Genomic DNA, 15,629 nt, shown 5'->3' with positions numbered 1-15,629 from the left:
GCATCTGTTTTAATCATTGAGCCCCCTGCACAGTAGCCAAGAAAGGGCGTCGTGTGCAATCGTCAGCGTTAATACACACGACTCCGACCTGAAAAAGAGAAAATATAGAACATATATTTTACATTTAGTGAAAGGATTTGTGCCGTTCTGTTGGTAGAGTTTATTCCTGTCGTGTTGTGTGCGTCCGAGCTTTTCTCCGCCTGCACCTACTTGCGTTTTATCACTCACAGCTCCTCCTGTTACAGCGTGGCCCCTCCTGAAGGCCTCTGGGGCCCCCTGGCTAAATTAGTTTCAGCAGCAACAGAAATCAGAGTTGCAGCCCCGTAACCTCGCTGTTAGATTACAGAACTTTAACCCTTCTCTCCGTCAAGGCCTCCCCGATCCTTTGAAGTTGCTCATGGCTTTTCCGTCCTCACACCACCCTACTTAAGGTCAATGACCCGCCCCCACTCCTGTCCTTCCTCTCTTTTACTTTTCCGCACATTTTTCTACAATTTCACCACACCTCCTTTTTCTTCTGTCCTTGACTCCTAGCTGAGGTCTCTCCTTGTCTCCTCCTTGAGTCCTGCCTTATTTACTCCTCCTTCCACCTCATGTCATCTCCTCTCCTCGTCTTCTTGCTAAAATATTCTTCTTTGCTCGTATGAATTCTCTTTTTGACCTACTCTTCTTCTACTGAGGCCTAAAATCCTTAATTACCTCTTCCCTTACCCCCTCTGACCTTGTCCCCAGGGGGGGTTTTCTCTTGCATCCCTCACACATTCCTTTGCACTGACTGGCTATGTTTACACTGTCAGAGTCCAGTCCATGTGGGATTTTTTTTTTCAATGTTCTTTCTCCCTCAGCAGAAAATACCATATAGAACTTTTTTACAAACACAAGACCCCATTGACCTTTGTCTCCACTTTTTTTTACCAAACTTTTTTTCTGGGGACCCATATTTTAAAAGTCACAAACCTTCACGACCTTATTTTTTTACAGCTACAGCAGGGCAATATATAAGTAAAGGCGATGTTGATTTAATTTGGCGGATTAAGTAAAGGTAAAGGTGTGGCACCCAAACAAAGGACAGTGAGAGAGACAGGGAGGAGAGAGGAGATGAAGGAGGCAGCATTACCAGTTGATCTATCATAAGGTCATCTTTTTCCGGCACACACGCGCGTCACTTTTGCGTGGCTTACCAAAGGACAGTCAGCACATTAAATGTCACTGTCTGGGGCTTGTATTGTGCAATGTGCAATGCCCTCCTCTTTCAACCACACACACACACGTACGCACGCACAGGTGTGTTGTGTAAAAACACAACAAGTATAGCAATGAGTTATTGCATGTTTTTGTTTTTCCATGACCTTCCATGTCCAATTTAGGTACAGGGTTGTGAAAGCTACTCACAGGATATTTCACAGCTCTTCTAATCTCATCGATATCAGCCTGTTATAAACCATGAGTGACATAATACATATACTGTATCAGGGCTGTCCAATAATATTCAGAATATTTGCCTTAAAAGGAAAAAAATGTTACATATAAATATATATATATACATATATATGTATTTTTTTTCCCTTTTAAAAAAATGTTTCATGCAAACGTGTCAAACGAAATTGTAACCTGAACCTGTCTCCTAATCAGTCGACTCCTTTTTGCCTTATTTTCTTCTCACTTTTCAACGTTTGGCTGCGTCTGTCTTGCTGTGTGTTTTAAAGCTCATCTGTTATTCCACTTCAACACTTAATCGCCAGTCAAATTATGAAGTGTCACAAATGGATTAAAAAGCGGGGTACTGAATCATTGTGACTGTACCCGTACACACGCCTTTGCTTCCAGTAAGGATTAGCAGCAGCAGCACTCCCGCCCAGATCTCCGTTAAAAAAACCAACGCTGATGCAAGTGGCTGTACAGCTGTCCAACAAGGAGTTAACATCTCAGATGGATAGGCATGATGGAGGGAGAGGGGAGAGGGGAGAGGGGGAGGAGAAAGAGAAGGATGGTGTGAAGGAGAAGAGGAGTGGCTGGCAGAGCGCAAAGGTGGTGAGCTCAGGGCGATGGAATCAGGAACTGTTCTTTGCTCTTTACTGTGCTACGCCCCTGCACTACCACCACCGCAACACCCACACCTCCACCCCTGCTCTCTACCCATGTGATCGCTGCTCCACTGTGGTCGAGCCGGAATGCTGATTTTCACCCCCACCCACTACTAACTCTTTGTTTGTTTCTTTTCTCGAGAAATTGGGAGATATGAAACGGCGATCCTCTATTTTAGGATCTGTAATGCTCAGTCATTTTCACCATCTTTTCAGCATAGATGTAAGAGAAAAAAGAGTTAAAAATGAACTTTTCTCTTTTGGTGTACTCAACCAGAAATACCCCAGTGGAACTAAAAATATCCCCCAGAGCAGTAGAGAATGAAAGTCTAATTCAACACAAAGCTCCATTAAAACCCACAGATGCTGCAGCTCAGGCCTCGGTGTGACTCCACTGAGGATCATTCCTGTTTCTCAAACTGTGGTTTTCTCAGAAACAAAAACCAGTAAAAAAAAAACAATACTAGAACCAAATCCCATTTGCTGCAGATTCCAGTAAGAGTATTTTATTCATTTGTGTCCAGGGACTTTGAAAGTAAGCAAACAAACTACTTTTATAAAAGTGATACAAATCTTTTATCACGAAATATACATATAAACCTATTTTCAAACACACACACACACACACACCAGTCCGTCTGTTGTTGTATTTTCACGTTACAGGGGCTTTTTATCAGTCATCCAATTTTAGCAGCCTTGCCTCTTGCACGTGTTGATCAAGTCGACCTTCCGAGTGAGTCCGTACACTTCAGGCAGAGCTGGCATGAAGTACTCATCCACAAATTTGTCACTGCCTATCTTTAGTGATAACAGGCTGCAGACACTGTCTGTCTCTTGTTTCAGGCTTGTGAGTCACAAAGCTGTGTATGAATAACAGCCTTTTGTTTTGGATGAAGAGAATATTTGATTTGGCTTTTTTGAAGGAAGGAAGGAAGAAACAAACAAGGACAGAAAGGAGGGAAAAAAGGAAAAGAAAGAAAGTCAACTTACCTGCGCAGCATAGGGGGAGCTGTGGGCAAAGACATTTGTCACGGAGTTGAGGAGTAAATAGTGAGGAAACACACTTCCATCTGCCTCGGCCCATTGATTTTCACAGGAAAAGCAAACGCCCCACGTCTGTTTGCGCTGCCTCACAGACTGTCTGCCTTGTGGGCAGAGTTGCAGTTTACCATTCCACATCATGTTCCCTTCATAATCCTCATATATGCCTGAATATTTACATTTACATTTATGCATCAAGCAAACGCTTTTATCCAGAGCGACTTACAAGAGGAGAATTAACACTCAGGCTACATCTTGAAAAGAAATGTGATATTTAGTAAAGTGGGACTTCTTAGCTAAGGTGGAGATCAGCTGAATGATAAAAGTGAGCAAACATGACGAGCCTAAATCCAAGTGAGTTACTGGAAGATAAAGAGAGACACATACGTCAGATTATGTGTCAGGGCAATAATCTAAACTGGGGTGTCAAACTCATTTTCACATCAGCAATACAGTTCCTCTTAAAGGGCCCGTTGTAAATGGAAGACTGTGTAGATCGGGGTCTCCAACCCTCAGTCTGTGGACCGGGGGTTGGAGGGGCCTTGAGTTTGACACATGTGAGCTAGATAGTACTGCATATAATCTGTTTGCAGCAATGAAGAGAACAGAGATGCAGAGATAGGAACATTTCAAGTACGATGGCAGTCATGGTTCAGGATCCAGCCTCCAAAACTGATTTATATTTACAGAAGAATACAAATGTCACACACTGTGTGGCTAAAATTAGAGAAAGGCCAGATGACTGCTTGTTTCTGTGATGGTAGGGAATAAATATTTGGTGTCACCACTTCTTCCATTCTCTTCATGTTTCTCCCACTCAGTTTCCAATCCAATAATCTACTCTTTGCTATTCCTTAACCACCAAGTCCACTGACAAATTTGAAGTACTGATACATTTTCAGTTTACTGCGACAGTGAAAATATGTACTCTTAATTGTAGGACATTTACTGAATTATTCCTGAGGGGCTTTGTGTTTTTTTTTGTTTTGTTTTTTTTTGTTTTTGTGTGTTAGATATGACTAAGGTTTTTGTTTTGTTTTTTGTGTGTTAGATATGACTAAGTCTTGTAGGCAGATAATCCAACAAAGAGAGCATAGGTGTGCTTTGTGTGTATTCCCAGCCTTATTTGATTTTGATCATTTTGGCATTTTGTCTGCAGACACTTTAGATATACAGCTGACGAAACTCAAATGTCATCCCTGCTTTTGTACAACCACTGGAGAGAGAGCCTTTTCATTTAGTGTGAGAATTTGAAACAGCTCTAACCTTTCATCAACAATGCTGCCACTTTGCGCTGTGGAATTTGTAATTCAGTGAGAGGCGTACCAAGGCACCTGATAAGGTCCTATGAGAAAATCCCCTGCAGGAACAGAAAGGAATAGAAAGACACATTAACAGCGTTTCGACGAGTCTGAAGTGTTACAAACAATATCAAACAGCATTGGACACGAGACCAAAAGATCAACCGAGAACTGGTGTGATCTTTACGTGTAATATCCCCAGTTTGATTTGAAAACTCAGAAAGACCCTTTAGTGTAGTACAAATGTATTTAAGACTGGCTTCTCAGTCATTCACTTCTTTTTTTGTCCATTCTTGTGTTTATATCCCCATTCCTACTAAGAGCCCACTCTTTTCACCTCCCTCCTCCACATTCTTTGGTGAGTGGGAGGAAAGTTCAATGGGGATGTGGGATCCCAGAATGACTGAGGGAGGGGAAAGGGGGTTGCCTCTTTCTTGAGCACAGAACATGTCTATGCAAGGGGGCTTCTAATCTGCCCATACAATAATTCCCTCTGCACAGTCACAAGTCTCAGGTAGATGTAGCACACAGGGAAACTGACAGTTGACGGAGTTGTCCACCTTTAATGAGCAAGTAATAATATTAATAATAATTATAAAAATAATAATAATTATTATTATAAAAGATGATGCGGAGGAGGAAAAGACGCAGAAGAACAACTGCAGTAAACAGTATGTTACCATAGTTAACTATCATTCATAGCTGCTCTCTTCGTCTATGATAACACTCGATGAGAGAAGGACCTCTGCTGGACGTATTGTGATACTGCAGTCGCTCGTTTCTATTATTGTAAACTTTAAATATATCAACTCTGGGATGTCTTATATTATCGCACATTATTATTGTTAATTTTCCTAATGGTAAACTACAAAAAATAAAATAAAATGTTTGGAATTTTTGAATTCCGGGTACTCGCATAAACACCGTATGGTAACGAATTACCAACTGCTCTGTTTATCACATTCCTGATGCTGCAGTTGCAGAGTTTTATCGTTGTGTGTCTCTTATCGTTGCTGTGATGCAAACAAACAAACAAACTTTCAGTCACAGCGCTGGTCGTTGAGTTGATACTGCGAAAGACACAGGAAGTGGTGGGCGACCAGTAAACTGTATTTCCTTTTCCTGTCCATGTCCTCTCTACCCGCTTGCATGCCGTTTGGCTTTTACTTTTTCTCAGAGTTACCGCCCACCTCGTCCCACGCCACCACATACCGCCGTGTGCATAGAAATAACAGAAAGGAGACAAGTTTATAAATATCTTGGTGTATCCAGGTATACAAATGATATTGTATTAGGATTTTTTAAAACAGAAATGAAAAGCAGTAAAGAGGACAAATCACAGCGTTGTCAGCTTGTTTCACTTGACTTGTTTTTCCAGGAAAATCTGGTTTAAAACTCAGAGGATAAGCAAAAATAAATGGCTGTTTCTAAAGTCAGTGTGGTGCAGTGCTAACAAAACAATAGACAACAACAGCCTGGTAACCTAGAATTTGAAACATTGGAAGTATTAATGGTTTTTGTGTTGCTAAGATTGCATGAGAGAAATAATAAAACTACCTTTCTCTGGTTAGTTCAGTTTGCAAGCCTTTTACATACAGTACTACAGTATACTGATACTTTTGTATCTGTCTTTCTTCTTAATTGTAGCTGCTTGAAACAAAGAGAATTAAAGTGACATGGTGCAATTAAATAGATAGTTTAAAGAATTTTTATCTATCAAGAAGATCGCACTGCTCCAAAGCAGAGGGTCTTTGGTCCTTGGTTTATGACGTCCTTGATATACATCGCCTCCCATAAATCCATTTAAGATAAGATAAGACTTTATTGATCCCGACGTACATCATTAAAACAAAAGTTGCACAAACAAATGTCGTCACGCGGCGCTGTACACGGAAGACAGCTTTGTTTACATTCACCGGTTTCACGTTTGATTTTTCTACTTTTTGCAGTTCATTATGGCTCTGACTAATGACGTGTTTGTGTCCTAAAATATGAGGTTATCACTGTGTTAGCGTGGGTGAGTGACAATCGAACACAATCACATACAGTATGTGCAGTATGCCAGTTATCATACTGATAACAAAAACTGTACATCACTGTAGTTTACAGTCAGGAGAATCATTTGCTCCGTCCTGTAGGTAGCAGTGTACTCTGAGTGGCTCCTGTAGCATTCGTCTTCGTTAAATCATCCATTTACACGTGCCATGACCTGCACACACACACATACACACACACACACAGAGTAAGACATGATCTATCTTTCTATCTGTGTTTGTCCGGCTCATCTGTGCAAACACAGGAGTGCATACGCGGGTATGAATCACATTGAAAACATACAGCTTAAATAACAACCAATGAGAGGTGTTGCATTTAACCAGGCCACAGACTATTTATAATGGCCTGGGCGTGCACGTGCTCATTATAGGCCATGGAGGATGCTCACAATGGGCAGGCAAATGAGGGGGTGTGACTTCTTCTAAATGTCACAGACAATGAGACCTATCTGCAGGCAGTCGCTGCAGCAGTCTGTTTAAATACATTAGACAAGAGCAAATACACTGAGATATGAGGGAGTCGATGGAAAGATTACCAGAGGAAAGAATACAAGAGACACTTCTTCATCAAGCTTATCAACCTTCGTGTTGACCATAAGAAGGTGCTGATAGCACAGACCGTTGTTGGTCTGTTTTTCACTTCTTGTGACAGGATACTGCTCTCTCTTTTTGACCATATAAAACACTGGAGCTGCATTTCTTAAGCTCGAGCGGAAAGGGACCAGAAAGTGGGGCAATTTCATTATGAGCCAACATGTATGCTCATGTTGGACGGCTGCGCCCGACACACTGTTGCCATGGTAGCATCTTGTCATCTTTTGCGTCTCACCTTGGATGAATGAAGCCCTGTAGGACATGTTCCTTCTCCAAAGAGTATGCACAGGGAGGGGTAGTGCGTCAGTTTGCAGGCAGCCAGGGATACACCCACAGCAATGTGTATAACTGTTCGTGTGTGTGTGTGTACGTTAATTGGCACGGTTGTGCTTCCTGAAGAGGTGGCAGGCCAGGATGGTTTCTTTGGGGAAAATGACATCACCACCAGGATGGTAACAGCACCAGTAGCGCCCTCAGTGGACCAGTTGTTCCTATATTGAAAAGTTACATTTTGTGGATGTCCTCTGTAGCTGAACATTAGCAACGGTCTTTTCAACACTGAGAAGTTGTATTATTCTGGTTGTTATTTTCAGTGGTCTGGAGATTTCTAAGGAAGTATTTGGCCTTAAGTCTTAATTGCCGTCCATTATCTGCAGTGTAATACTTAGTAGGTCACAACAGGTGAAGTAAACCCTGGATGGTGCACCAGTCATTTGCAGGGCCACATAATGTGTGTGTGATATTCATTCTATTGTTGTGAGAATCTCTCAAAGTAGCGTCTACTGTCTCACAGCGTTTTTTTCCCCCACAATGTCTGTCACAAAGTTCGGCATCTTTTCACTACGAGTCGCCTCTCAAACTGTAGTCGTCTGTCGAGTGTTTGCTGAACAAATTCAGCGTAGCCTTGACTGTGTGTGTAGGTGCACACATGTTATTCTGTGAGTTTTTGTGTGCTGAGGTGGAGATGGGCAGGAATGGGGTTTCCATGACAACGTAATTTATTGTCACCTCAATGGAAATATATATATATATATATATATATATATATATATATATATACGCAGAGAGAGAGAGAGAGGGAAAGATGGATGGACAGACAGACAGGCATGTTGACCCCGTCCGTGTCTTCATGTCACTTTTCCATCATTATAATGTGCCACCCACCATTGAACAGCAGTGAAAGAGACACAGGAGTCTGTACATATGCAACAAACACAGGGACTGGCACCACGTTCTATACATGTGATCCACTGAAGCCCGTGTCAATCAATGAACTGCTCTCCAGATGATCTTTTGATGCTAACCAATAGTGTGCATGGCTGATTACTAGTTTTAATCTGTGATACTGTCTGCAGGTTGCACAGGCTAGTCATTATCCATTATTAAGCAGTATTTTATTATAGCACTATTATGTTTTCAACAACAATAATTTGGGTGACACACACACACACACACATATGCATACACTCTGACAGACTGTCTATCTAGAGAATGAGTCAGCTCCTCCACCTGGAGAACAGCCAAGCCTCTCTCACCCCTCCTCCTTCTCCTTCTGGGTGAGTCCTTCACTTCATTTACTCCACCTCAACTATGGCAGCTTTTCAATCATTCAAATTAGCAATAATCACAGCCAAGGTCTTGCCGTGGAAATGACAGCACGTCACTCCACATACTGAAGAACACTTAATACATTGATTTAATATTGAGGGCGTCGTGGTTAAAGACCGAACCAGGGAGGAAACAGAAAGGCCGCCCTGGCAGAGGCTTACCTGCCAGATTAAAGAACAGAAGCTGTAAAGAGCGGCTCTGAGACCTGTGTCAGTGTTTAGCTCCGACATGTGAGAAGCAGTGCATCAGTGGCACCAGCTGTGGCCACATAATGACACAAATGATTGCCTAATTAATGGGCAGCTTCAGTCTCCAGTGATTGGCCTGTAACACCATTCTGGGGACAAGAGGGGACACGGGATCAACGTCTTCCTCCCTGGACATGCTGTAAAACAAGTGATGCATCCAGAGAATGTCTCATCCACATGGCCACTCTCGCTCACTCTGCTTCTTGTTCCCGTTAATACCAGCCTCTGGAGACTGCGTTAGCAGACTCCTACACACGCCCCTCCTACACCTTCTCTCTCCTCCACACACCACCCTCAGAATCACTATGTGTCCACCTCCACAGTCAGTCTGTGGACAAACCCAGAATAACAATGTAGTCTTGCACTCTTAGCAGCACATCGGAAGCTTTTCTGTTGTTGTTGTTTTCAGACAGAACTGCTAATATAAATATTAAAAAAATCATACATACATGTGTGTAGGGCACAGCACACGGAGGCTGAAGTTAATGAATCTCTAGGAGTGAATGCTCTTACAGACTGCGAGTCACATTATCCAGGATGTATTTGATTTGTTTAGACTGCCCTCTACTGTCGTAGGTCGTAAAACTCAGATGACGTGGCAAAAAGCATCGTCAAAACAAATTACTGTACCTGTAAAATACCTGTAACATTTCAAAAACATAATTTGATATATTATCTTTTATATAGTTATATATTTACAAAGCTGTATTCATATTAAATAGTGCAGGAGGAAACCAACATGTAATTAAGAGATGAACAAAATGTAACCTGGGTGGATATATCAAATATATTAGTGATGTTCTCTTTGCAAAGTAAGTCCACACCAGTCGTGTCCATGTGTACGTACAGCTTTTGTTTAAATTGTTGAAGTAGTTTTGAAATCCTTCTACTTCTTCTTGGTTAAGGATTGCATAATTGGCCCAGTTAATGTTATGTCATGTTTAACTGGCTGTTAACTCCTGTCCCTGTAGAGGTTAATTCGAACAACAACAGGAAACAAGCCATTACTGGATTTCTAAATTTACAAGCAGGTCTTTTTATAGAATCTTACCTGACTCACCTCAGCGGAGTCCACCTCAGTGGAAAACTGTGACGCACAGGAGGCCATGAAGTGAATTTATGTGAGGGAGGGGCTGGAGGTATTTGTATCAATGTAGCTGTACCAATCTGACAGTTAAAACATTTACAGTTAATATGTATTATTACAATTATGGTGATGATGATGATGACTATTATTATTATTATTATTATTATTTAACATCGCATGATAACATACTGTTTTCTTTTTCAGTAATCTCAAAAGACAGTCCCATTCATTAGGGTGTAATAAATTCGTCTCTGTTTCTTCAGTGCTCTCAAGAGGGCACTGTTGTCTTTTATATTTATTTACATTACATTAACGTCGTAAGTCCGTATAAAAGGTTACTAAATACTTAAAACCAACCGTAAAATACGTAGAATAGGTAAAACCAACCTTTATGTGTTCTAGTTAAATATGCTAATGTTTCATTTAAAATAGTTTTTATTATTTTATTTATTTATATAGTTTTTATTTCTCTTTGATATATTTTAATATAAATACTTATTTTGACTAAAGAAATGCTCAAAATTATATTTTGTAAATTCTAAAGATACATTACTTGGCACAATTATAAATTAGCTGTTGGAACTAAAACAACAGCCAGGGAGTAATAATAGTAGTAACAACAACAATAATAATAACATTATATTATTATTATCAGTAATAAAATAATAATAATGATGATAGTTACAATAATAATAATTTAGACTTCAAACTCCAAAATTAAAATCATAGCTTGTTGCACAAATGACACACAAGAGGGCAGTGTTATCTTTATTATTCGTTTATTATTCGAGGCGATTCAAAAAAGTATGCCAGTGTTTTTTTTTTCTTTTGATTATAGTCATTTGTTTTTTATATTTTTTATTAAATGAAATGAAAAATCAAATGTATGCACGTTTTTTGTCCCTATTTATGACAGACTTGATCCAGTTTACGTGGTCTTGAATCCTAGTGTAGTAGTGCACAGGCGGTGCACGTGACAGGGGAATGAAAACGTGTGAAACTACACCGTATGCTTTCTCATCTTCACAGACCAGTGGGCCACCCGAGTCTCCCTGGAAACACAAAGACACAAAGCACTGATAAGTTCAGGAACAATGACTTCAGGAATTAAAAATGAAATCATGTACCAGAACCAAACCTTAGCTGGTCCAGCCTCTCCTTCTGAGCAGTACGACTTGGACTTTGTGCAGTTTTCATTGTCTATGAGTGTGACGTTGACCTCCATGAGAGTCACAGATAAATAGTTGGTCTCTTTATTGTTCCTTCCCCAACCGGACACAAAACATGATTCTGGAAGAAAGTCTATGTCTTCCTGGGGGAGCTCAATGGGCCGCACATCTTTGTTGAAGATGGCCTTGGTGCTTAACTTCAAAAATAGAGACACAAGAGATACTTTTGGTGAACTTCTCTGATGCTTCCATCCTCCATGTAGGAATTTAAATGTTGGTGATACAACTGAGAGTACTTTCTCCTACCTTGAGAAGCATTATATCGTTCTCTGTACGTGTAACGTCACTGTAGTTCTCATGCGGGAACTCCTGCTCCACAGATATCTTCTGTACATTAGGTTCTTTCCTATTTTTGGCATTGTGGACTCCCAGGAATACAGTGAAATTGCTAAACGAGACACTTGGACAAGCAAGTAGGTTTGTAAGTGAGTGAGTAGTTAAACAAGATGTTAGCTAAGTTAGTCAATGAAGTAAGTAAGTAGGTTAGCCAGTCAGCAATTAACCATGTAACTAAAGGGTGTTAGTAAGTAGCTTAATAAGTTAGCAAGTAGTCAGTTAATATGTAAATATTATAAATAAATAATAAAACATATAATTACACTATTAGTGTAAGGAATCCAATTTTTTGCATTAAATTTCTTAAATTTAAACATGTAAAAAATATATATTGTTTCACCTATGGCATTTGCAGTGGGCTGCAGTTATGACAAAGTCCTCATTCAGGAGGAAGCCACCACAGTATCTTGGCGACCCATTCTCATCGCCTCTTAGAAACACCATGTACGGCCTGCTGTGAGGCACAGCTTCATGACCTCCAATTATTTTCCCGGCATACACTGTGACAGGGATGGACAATGTTTGGTAAACATCTACAGGCTGAGAAAACATAGGTGTACAGTATTTAGCCACGCTAATAGGAATCAGAAAACAAACCTTGTTAAACTTACCCTCGTGAGTTAGGACTAGTACCAGTGGAACCAGGAGACAGTGGGTGAACATGGTGAGAGATGAGTGCAGCTACTGACAGAAGCACAGATCAGTCAGGTACCTTTGGAGACTTGTGAAAGAGGAGGAAATGTGATGCAACATTTGCAATACCATAATATAATGCAAATATAACGTTAGACCCCCCCCCCCCCCCCCCCCCCTCTCTCTCTCTCTCTCTCTCTCTCTCTTTCTCTCTCTCTCTTTAACCACCACATACAGGTAATCATTTTCTCATATGTAATTATTACATAAATTCATAATATTTATTTTTTCTTCCTTTTTTTCTGAATATATTATCAGATCAGATTCAGGTATAAACATTGAGTTTTGACACAGACACTTTTCAGGATTTCCACATTGAGCCATTCATACGTTTTTGTTCAACACGTCTTTTCGACTGGTATTTGGCCTGACTTGACATTTCCATAAATCTGATGTCAGTTGGTACACGTCCGGGCATAAATCAGACCGGTGTAGACAACACTGATATAATTGCTCCTAATTATGACGTCTGAATGCCCCATTAGATATTAAACGTTCAAAGCTGTGGCTTTTTCCTCAGAGGAGACTTTATGTCTGTCGTCCGGTCCCAAAGGTAACATTATTCTGATGTTATCACCTCCAAAGACATTGCATTAAAATAGGATCTGTTTGAAAGTGCGGTCTGTGGAATTGGCCATGAAATCTGATCCCTGAGCCTCTGAGAAAATGAAGGAGTGTTCATTTGATCCTCCTACACTGCACATTCGTCCTTGATGGACGTATTGATTGGATTCATTATTTCCAGATTTTAATTTTATTTTTAAAAAGAAAATTAGAAAAACCAGGCCAGAACGTCTTATTAGTCCCTTTAACAATTATAGCAAAAAATAAAATGTGAAAAATCCAAGTGTACTGTTCGCTGCTGTCAGTTCCTACAGTAGCTGTACATCTGCTACATCACTTCACCACTGTACAGACCCACACAGTTTTTTCCTCTTATATTAATTCATGGTGATGTTTTGAATGGTATCCACTGCAGTTTACACGTGTTAAAGGAGAAACGAGTAGGAGGACAAGAGGGCAGAGGGGGAGGAGGAGGAGGGAAAGGATGAAGAGGAGGAGGTACAGGAGGATGAGAAAGGAAAGAATGAACTTTTTTATTAGAGCTTCTGGAGGCCAGGGTAGTAATGGGAATTACAGGAGGAGATGGGGAGAGGAATTCGAATGGTAGAATAGGGTGTTCAGTGTTAGCCCATCACTTTTATAGGGACCATGAGGAGGAAGGCTGACTGCTTTAGTCATTGAAAAGCAACACGAAGACGAGGGAATGTAATAACAGCTATGAAACCAATCACTGTTTATTAAGAAGGAAGGAAAACGACAACAATAAAGTCAACAGACGCAGAAAGAGAAAATTCCATACCAAACAGAGAGTTGAAGGCCTGGCATTGACAGTGGTCAGTGGTCATCCATTATTGTCATTATTCAATGGTGTGATGTTCTCTTTTGTAGAGCGGATTGGGTCGTGTTTCTGAAGTCGGCTGTTTGTTGGAATTCCACGGCATCCAGGGAGTGAGGATAACAGCGGACTATTAAGTGAGTTCAGTTTGAAGTTTTTAATATTTTTTTTTACAATCCTTTCATTGTTGCATGTTTGCTACGGTCCAGCACTGGCTGCCCACACAAAAGTACGAGACGACTCTGGATTCCAGGGCAGTAGCTCAGTGATGGGAAGACATCGATGCAGTCAGGAAAAATAAGTTTTCCCAGATGATACCGAGACCACTTTCCCAAACGGTGTACCTCATATCCTAGCCTGAATCATGACCCCTTAACTAACACACATTTTAATACCAAATCCCGCACTTGAACTTCAAAATGTCCTTTGACGTATTGAGGACATGCAAAATGTCCATGTCTCCCAGTGATAGTTTTTGACACACAAAACCACAAACAACCACAAACTAAATCAAACCAAACATGTACAAGTGTACATAAATGCAATCATACAAGGTTTGATTAGCTGATGAGGTTAAACCGGTGGCACATGAAAGGATACGGCCCATTTGACAATTACACATAATAGAAAATGACTATGAGATTAAGGTGTAAAGTAATTCGAGCCCCAGAGGAACCACATACTTAATGGCGCCTCCTGTTGCAATCTGACTCACATTTTGTTATTATTATTATTAAACCCTGTTAAAAAGGCTGAATTTGGATTTCCATCCCTCCCTGTTTCTTTAATAGTTTTATTCCAGTGTGTGCTTCCGTGCCACTCAATCAAACACAAAATTATTCATCTCCGATTAAGATTTTGGGCTCATGCTAACAAGCTAAGGCATTGTTTCCCAAAGACTGGGTTGCAACCCTCAGCTTTTTTTCGGGTCGTCTTGCATCATGTTTTCCAGGAGTTTATGAATAATGTCTATTGACATCGGTTGCGAAGGTTTGTGACTTTTAAAATATGGGTCCCCAGAAAAAATGTTTGGGAAACACCTGCTAAGGGAACCACTAATTCAGTAGTAGTGCAAATTTCATGTATCAAAGTAAAATTATTTATATTCTTTATTACTTGTTTGTTGTTTCACTTTAGCTACTTTGGGGGAGTTACAACAGCTGGGAAGACGGTACTGAACAGAAACAGATGTGGGTTGATGCCTTAAGAAATTCTGCAAGAATTACAAAAGGATGTTCGGTTGCCTGTGAGTTCTAAAAAAAGAGTTTTTGACATTGATTGACACTGGTTAAATGCCCAAGTATTTATCATAGACCTGTCCTAGTTTCTATATTGATATAATTAACCTTTTTCCTCATGAAACCCTTATGTTCAGTGTTTTAAACCCCGTATGGATTTACAGAAAAGCACACACCCATATGCTAGCGTTGCGGTTAAAAACAATACCGTCTCAACTCTTCACACTCCGTGTTGTTTGGAAGATTCTGGTCATCTTCCATGAAGCCATGATTTGTTTATATTCATTTCATTCATGCAGATTTGACACGGGGTTTTGCCTACAAACAAATGAGCTCAGATATAAAACCCAACACTTCCCAAAAGAGTATTTGGTTGTTGCTGCACAGCAGTGTAAGGCCACGGTTCCAATATTGACCAAAACAAAGAAAATGTGAAAAGGCAGACTTTTAATGACTGTACATAATTACTAAAGAAAGCCAAGTTCTTTTTTTTTTTTTTTTTTTTTTTTGCCAATATCCAGCTTCTACTCACGCAACGTGGACAGTGAAAAAGGAGAGAGGAAAAAGACAAATTGTTTGACTGAGCCTTGGATGACATAAATTATGTCAGCTGTATGAGTGTTTTTCTGTTCTGCTTGATCCATTTCTATCCAGAAAAACATATGGTGCCTATTCGCCTTAGACATGGGATTCATATTTAGATGTATCAGATTTAAA

General features: G+C 40.3%; 1 protein-coding gene and 1 long non-coding RNA gene across 3 annotated transcripts in view; one reads left to right on the top strand and one right to left on the bottom strand.

Annotated features, from left to right (window-relative positions):
• The window catches only part of LOC103399905 (uncharacterized), a 77,197-nt gene that overhangs the window by 49,467 nt on the left and 12,101 nt on the right, over positions 1–15,629 (top strand). The window contains exon 3 of the long non-coding RNA XR_003049221.1: positions 13,728–13,811. This is a non-coding gene — a long non-coding RNA (uncharacterized LOC103399905). The remainder of the gene's footprint in view (positions 1–13,727; positions 13,812–15,629) is intronic.
• Positions 10,780–12,321, bottom strand: LOC103399906 (granzyme G). 2 transcript variants are annotated; one of them, XM_008338545.3, is made up of 5 exons: positions 12,194–12,321; positions 11,923–12,082; positions 11,493–11,646; positions 11,156–11,383; positions 10,780–11,069 (listed from the first exon to the last, which is right to left on the bottom strand). In XM_008338545.3, exons 1-5 carry the CDS (start codon positions 12,243–12,245, stop codon positions 10,896–10,898), a joined length of 768 nt encoding a protein of 255 aa, XP_008336767.1. In that variant the 5' UTR covers positions 12,246–12,321; the 3' UTR covers positions 10,780–10,895. The 2 variants fall into 2 exon arrangements, with proteins under 2 accessions (XP_008336767.1, XP_024909851.1); XM_025054083.1 differs by having other exon boundaries at positions 11,493–11,634.

The sequence above is a fragment of the Cynoglossus semilaevis genome, chromosome 2 (assembly GCF_000523025.1).
Source record: "Cynoglossus semilaevis isolate Cse_v1.0 chromosome 2, Cse_v1.0, whole genome shotgun sequence".
In the NCBI taxonomy this organism is placed as follows: domain Eukaryota; kingdom Metazoa; phylum Chordata; class Actinopteri; order Pleuronectiformes; family Cynoglossidae; genus Cynoglossus; species Cynoglossus semilaevis.
Note: the sequence above shows the minus strand (reverse complement) of the source record. Positions and strands in the feature narration are given on the sequence as shown.

Excerpts from the sequence above, each read along its gene's own strand:
- LOC103399906 (XM_008338545.3), bottom strand. The coding sequence starts at position 12,245 with ATGTTCACCCACTGTCTCCTGGTTCCACTGGTACTAGTCCTAACTCAC. Across the intron at positions 12,083-12,193 it reads ACTAGTCCTAACTCACGAGG|TGTATGCCGGGAAAATAATT; the intron begins GTAAGTTTAACA and ends TCCCTGTCACAG. Across the intron at positions 11,384-11,492 it reads ACGATATAATGCTTCTCAAG|TTAAGCACCAAGGCCATCTT; the intron begins GTAGGAGAAAGT and ends CTATTTTTGAAG.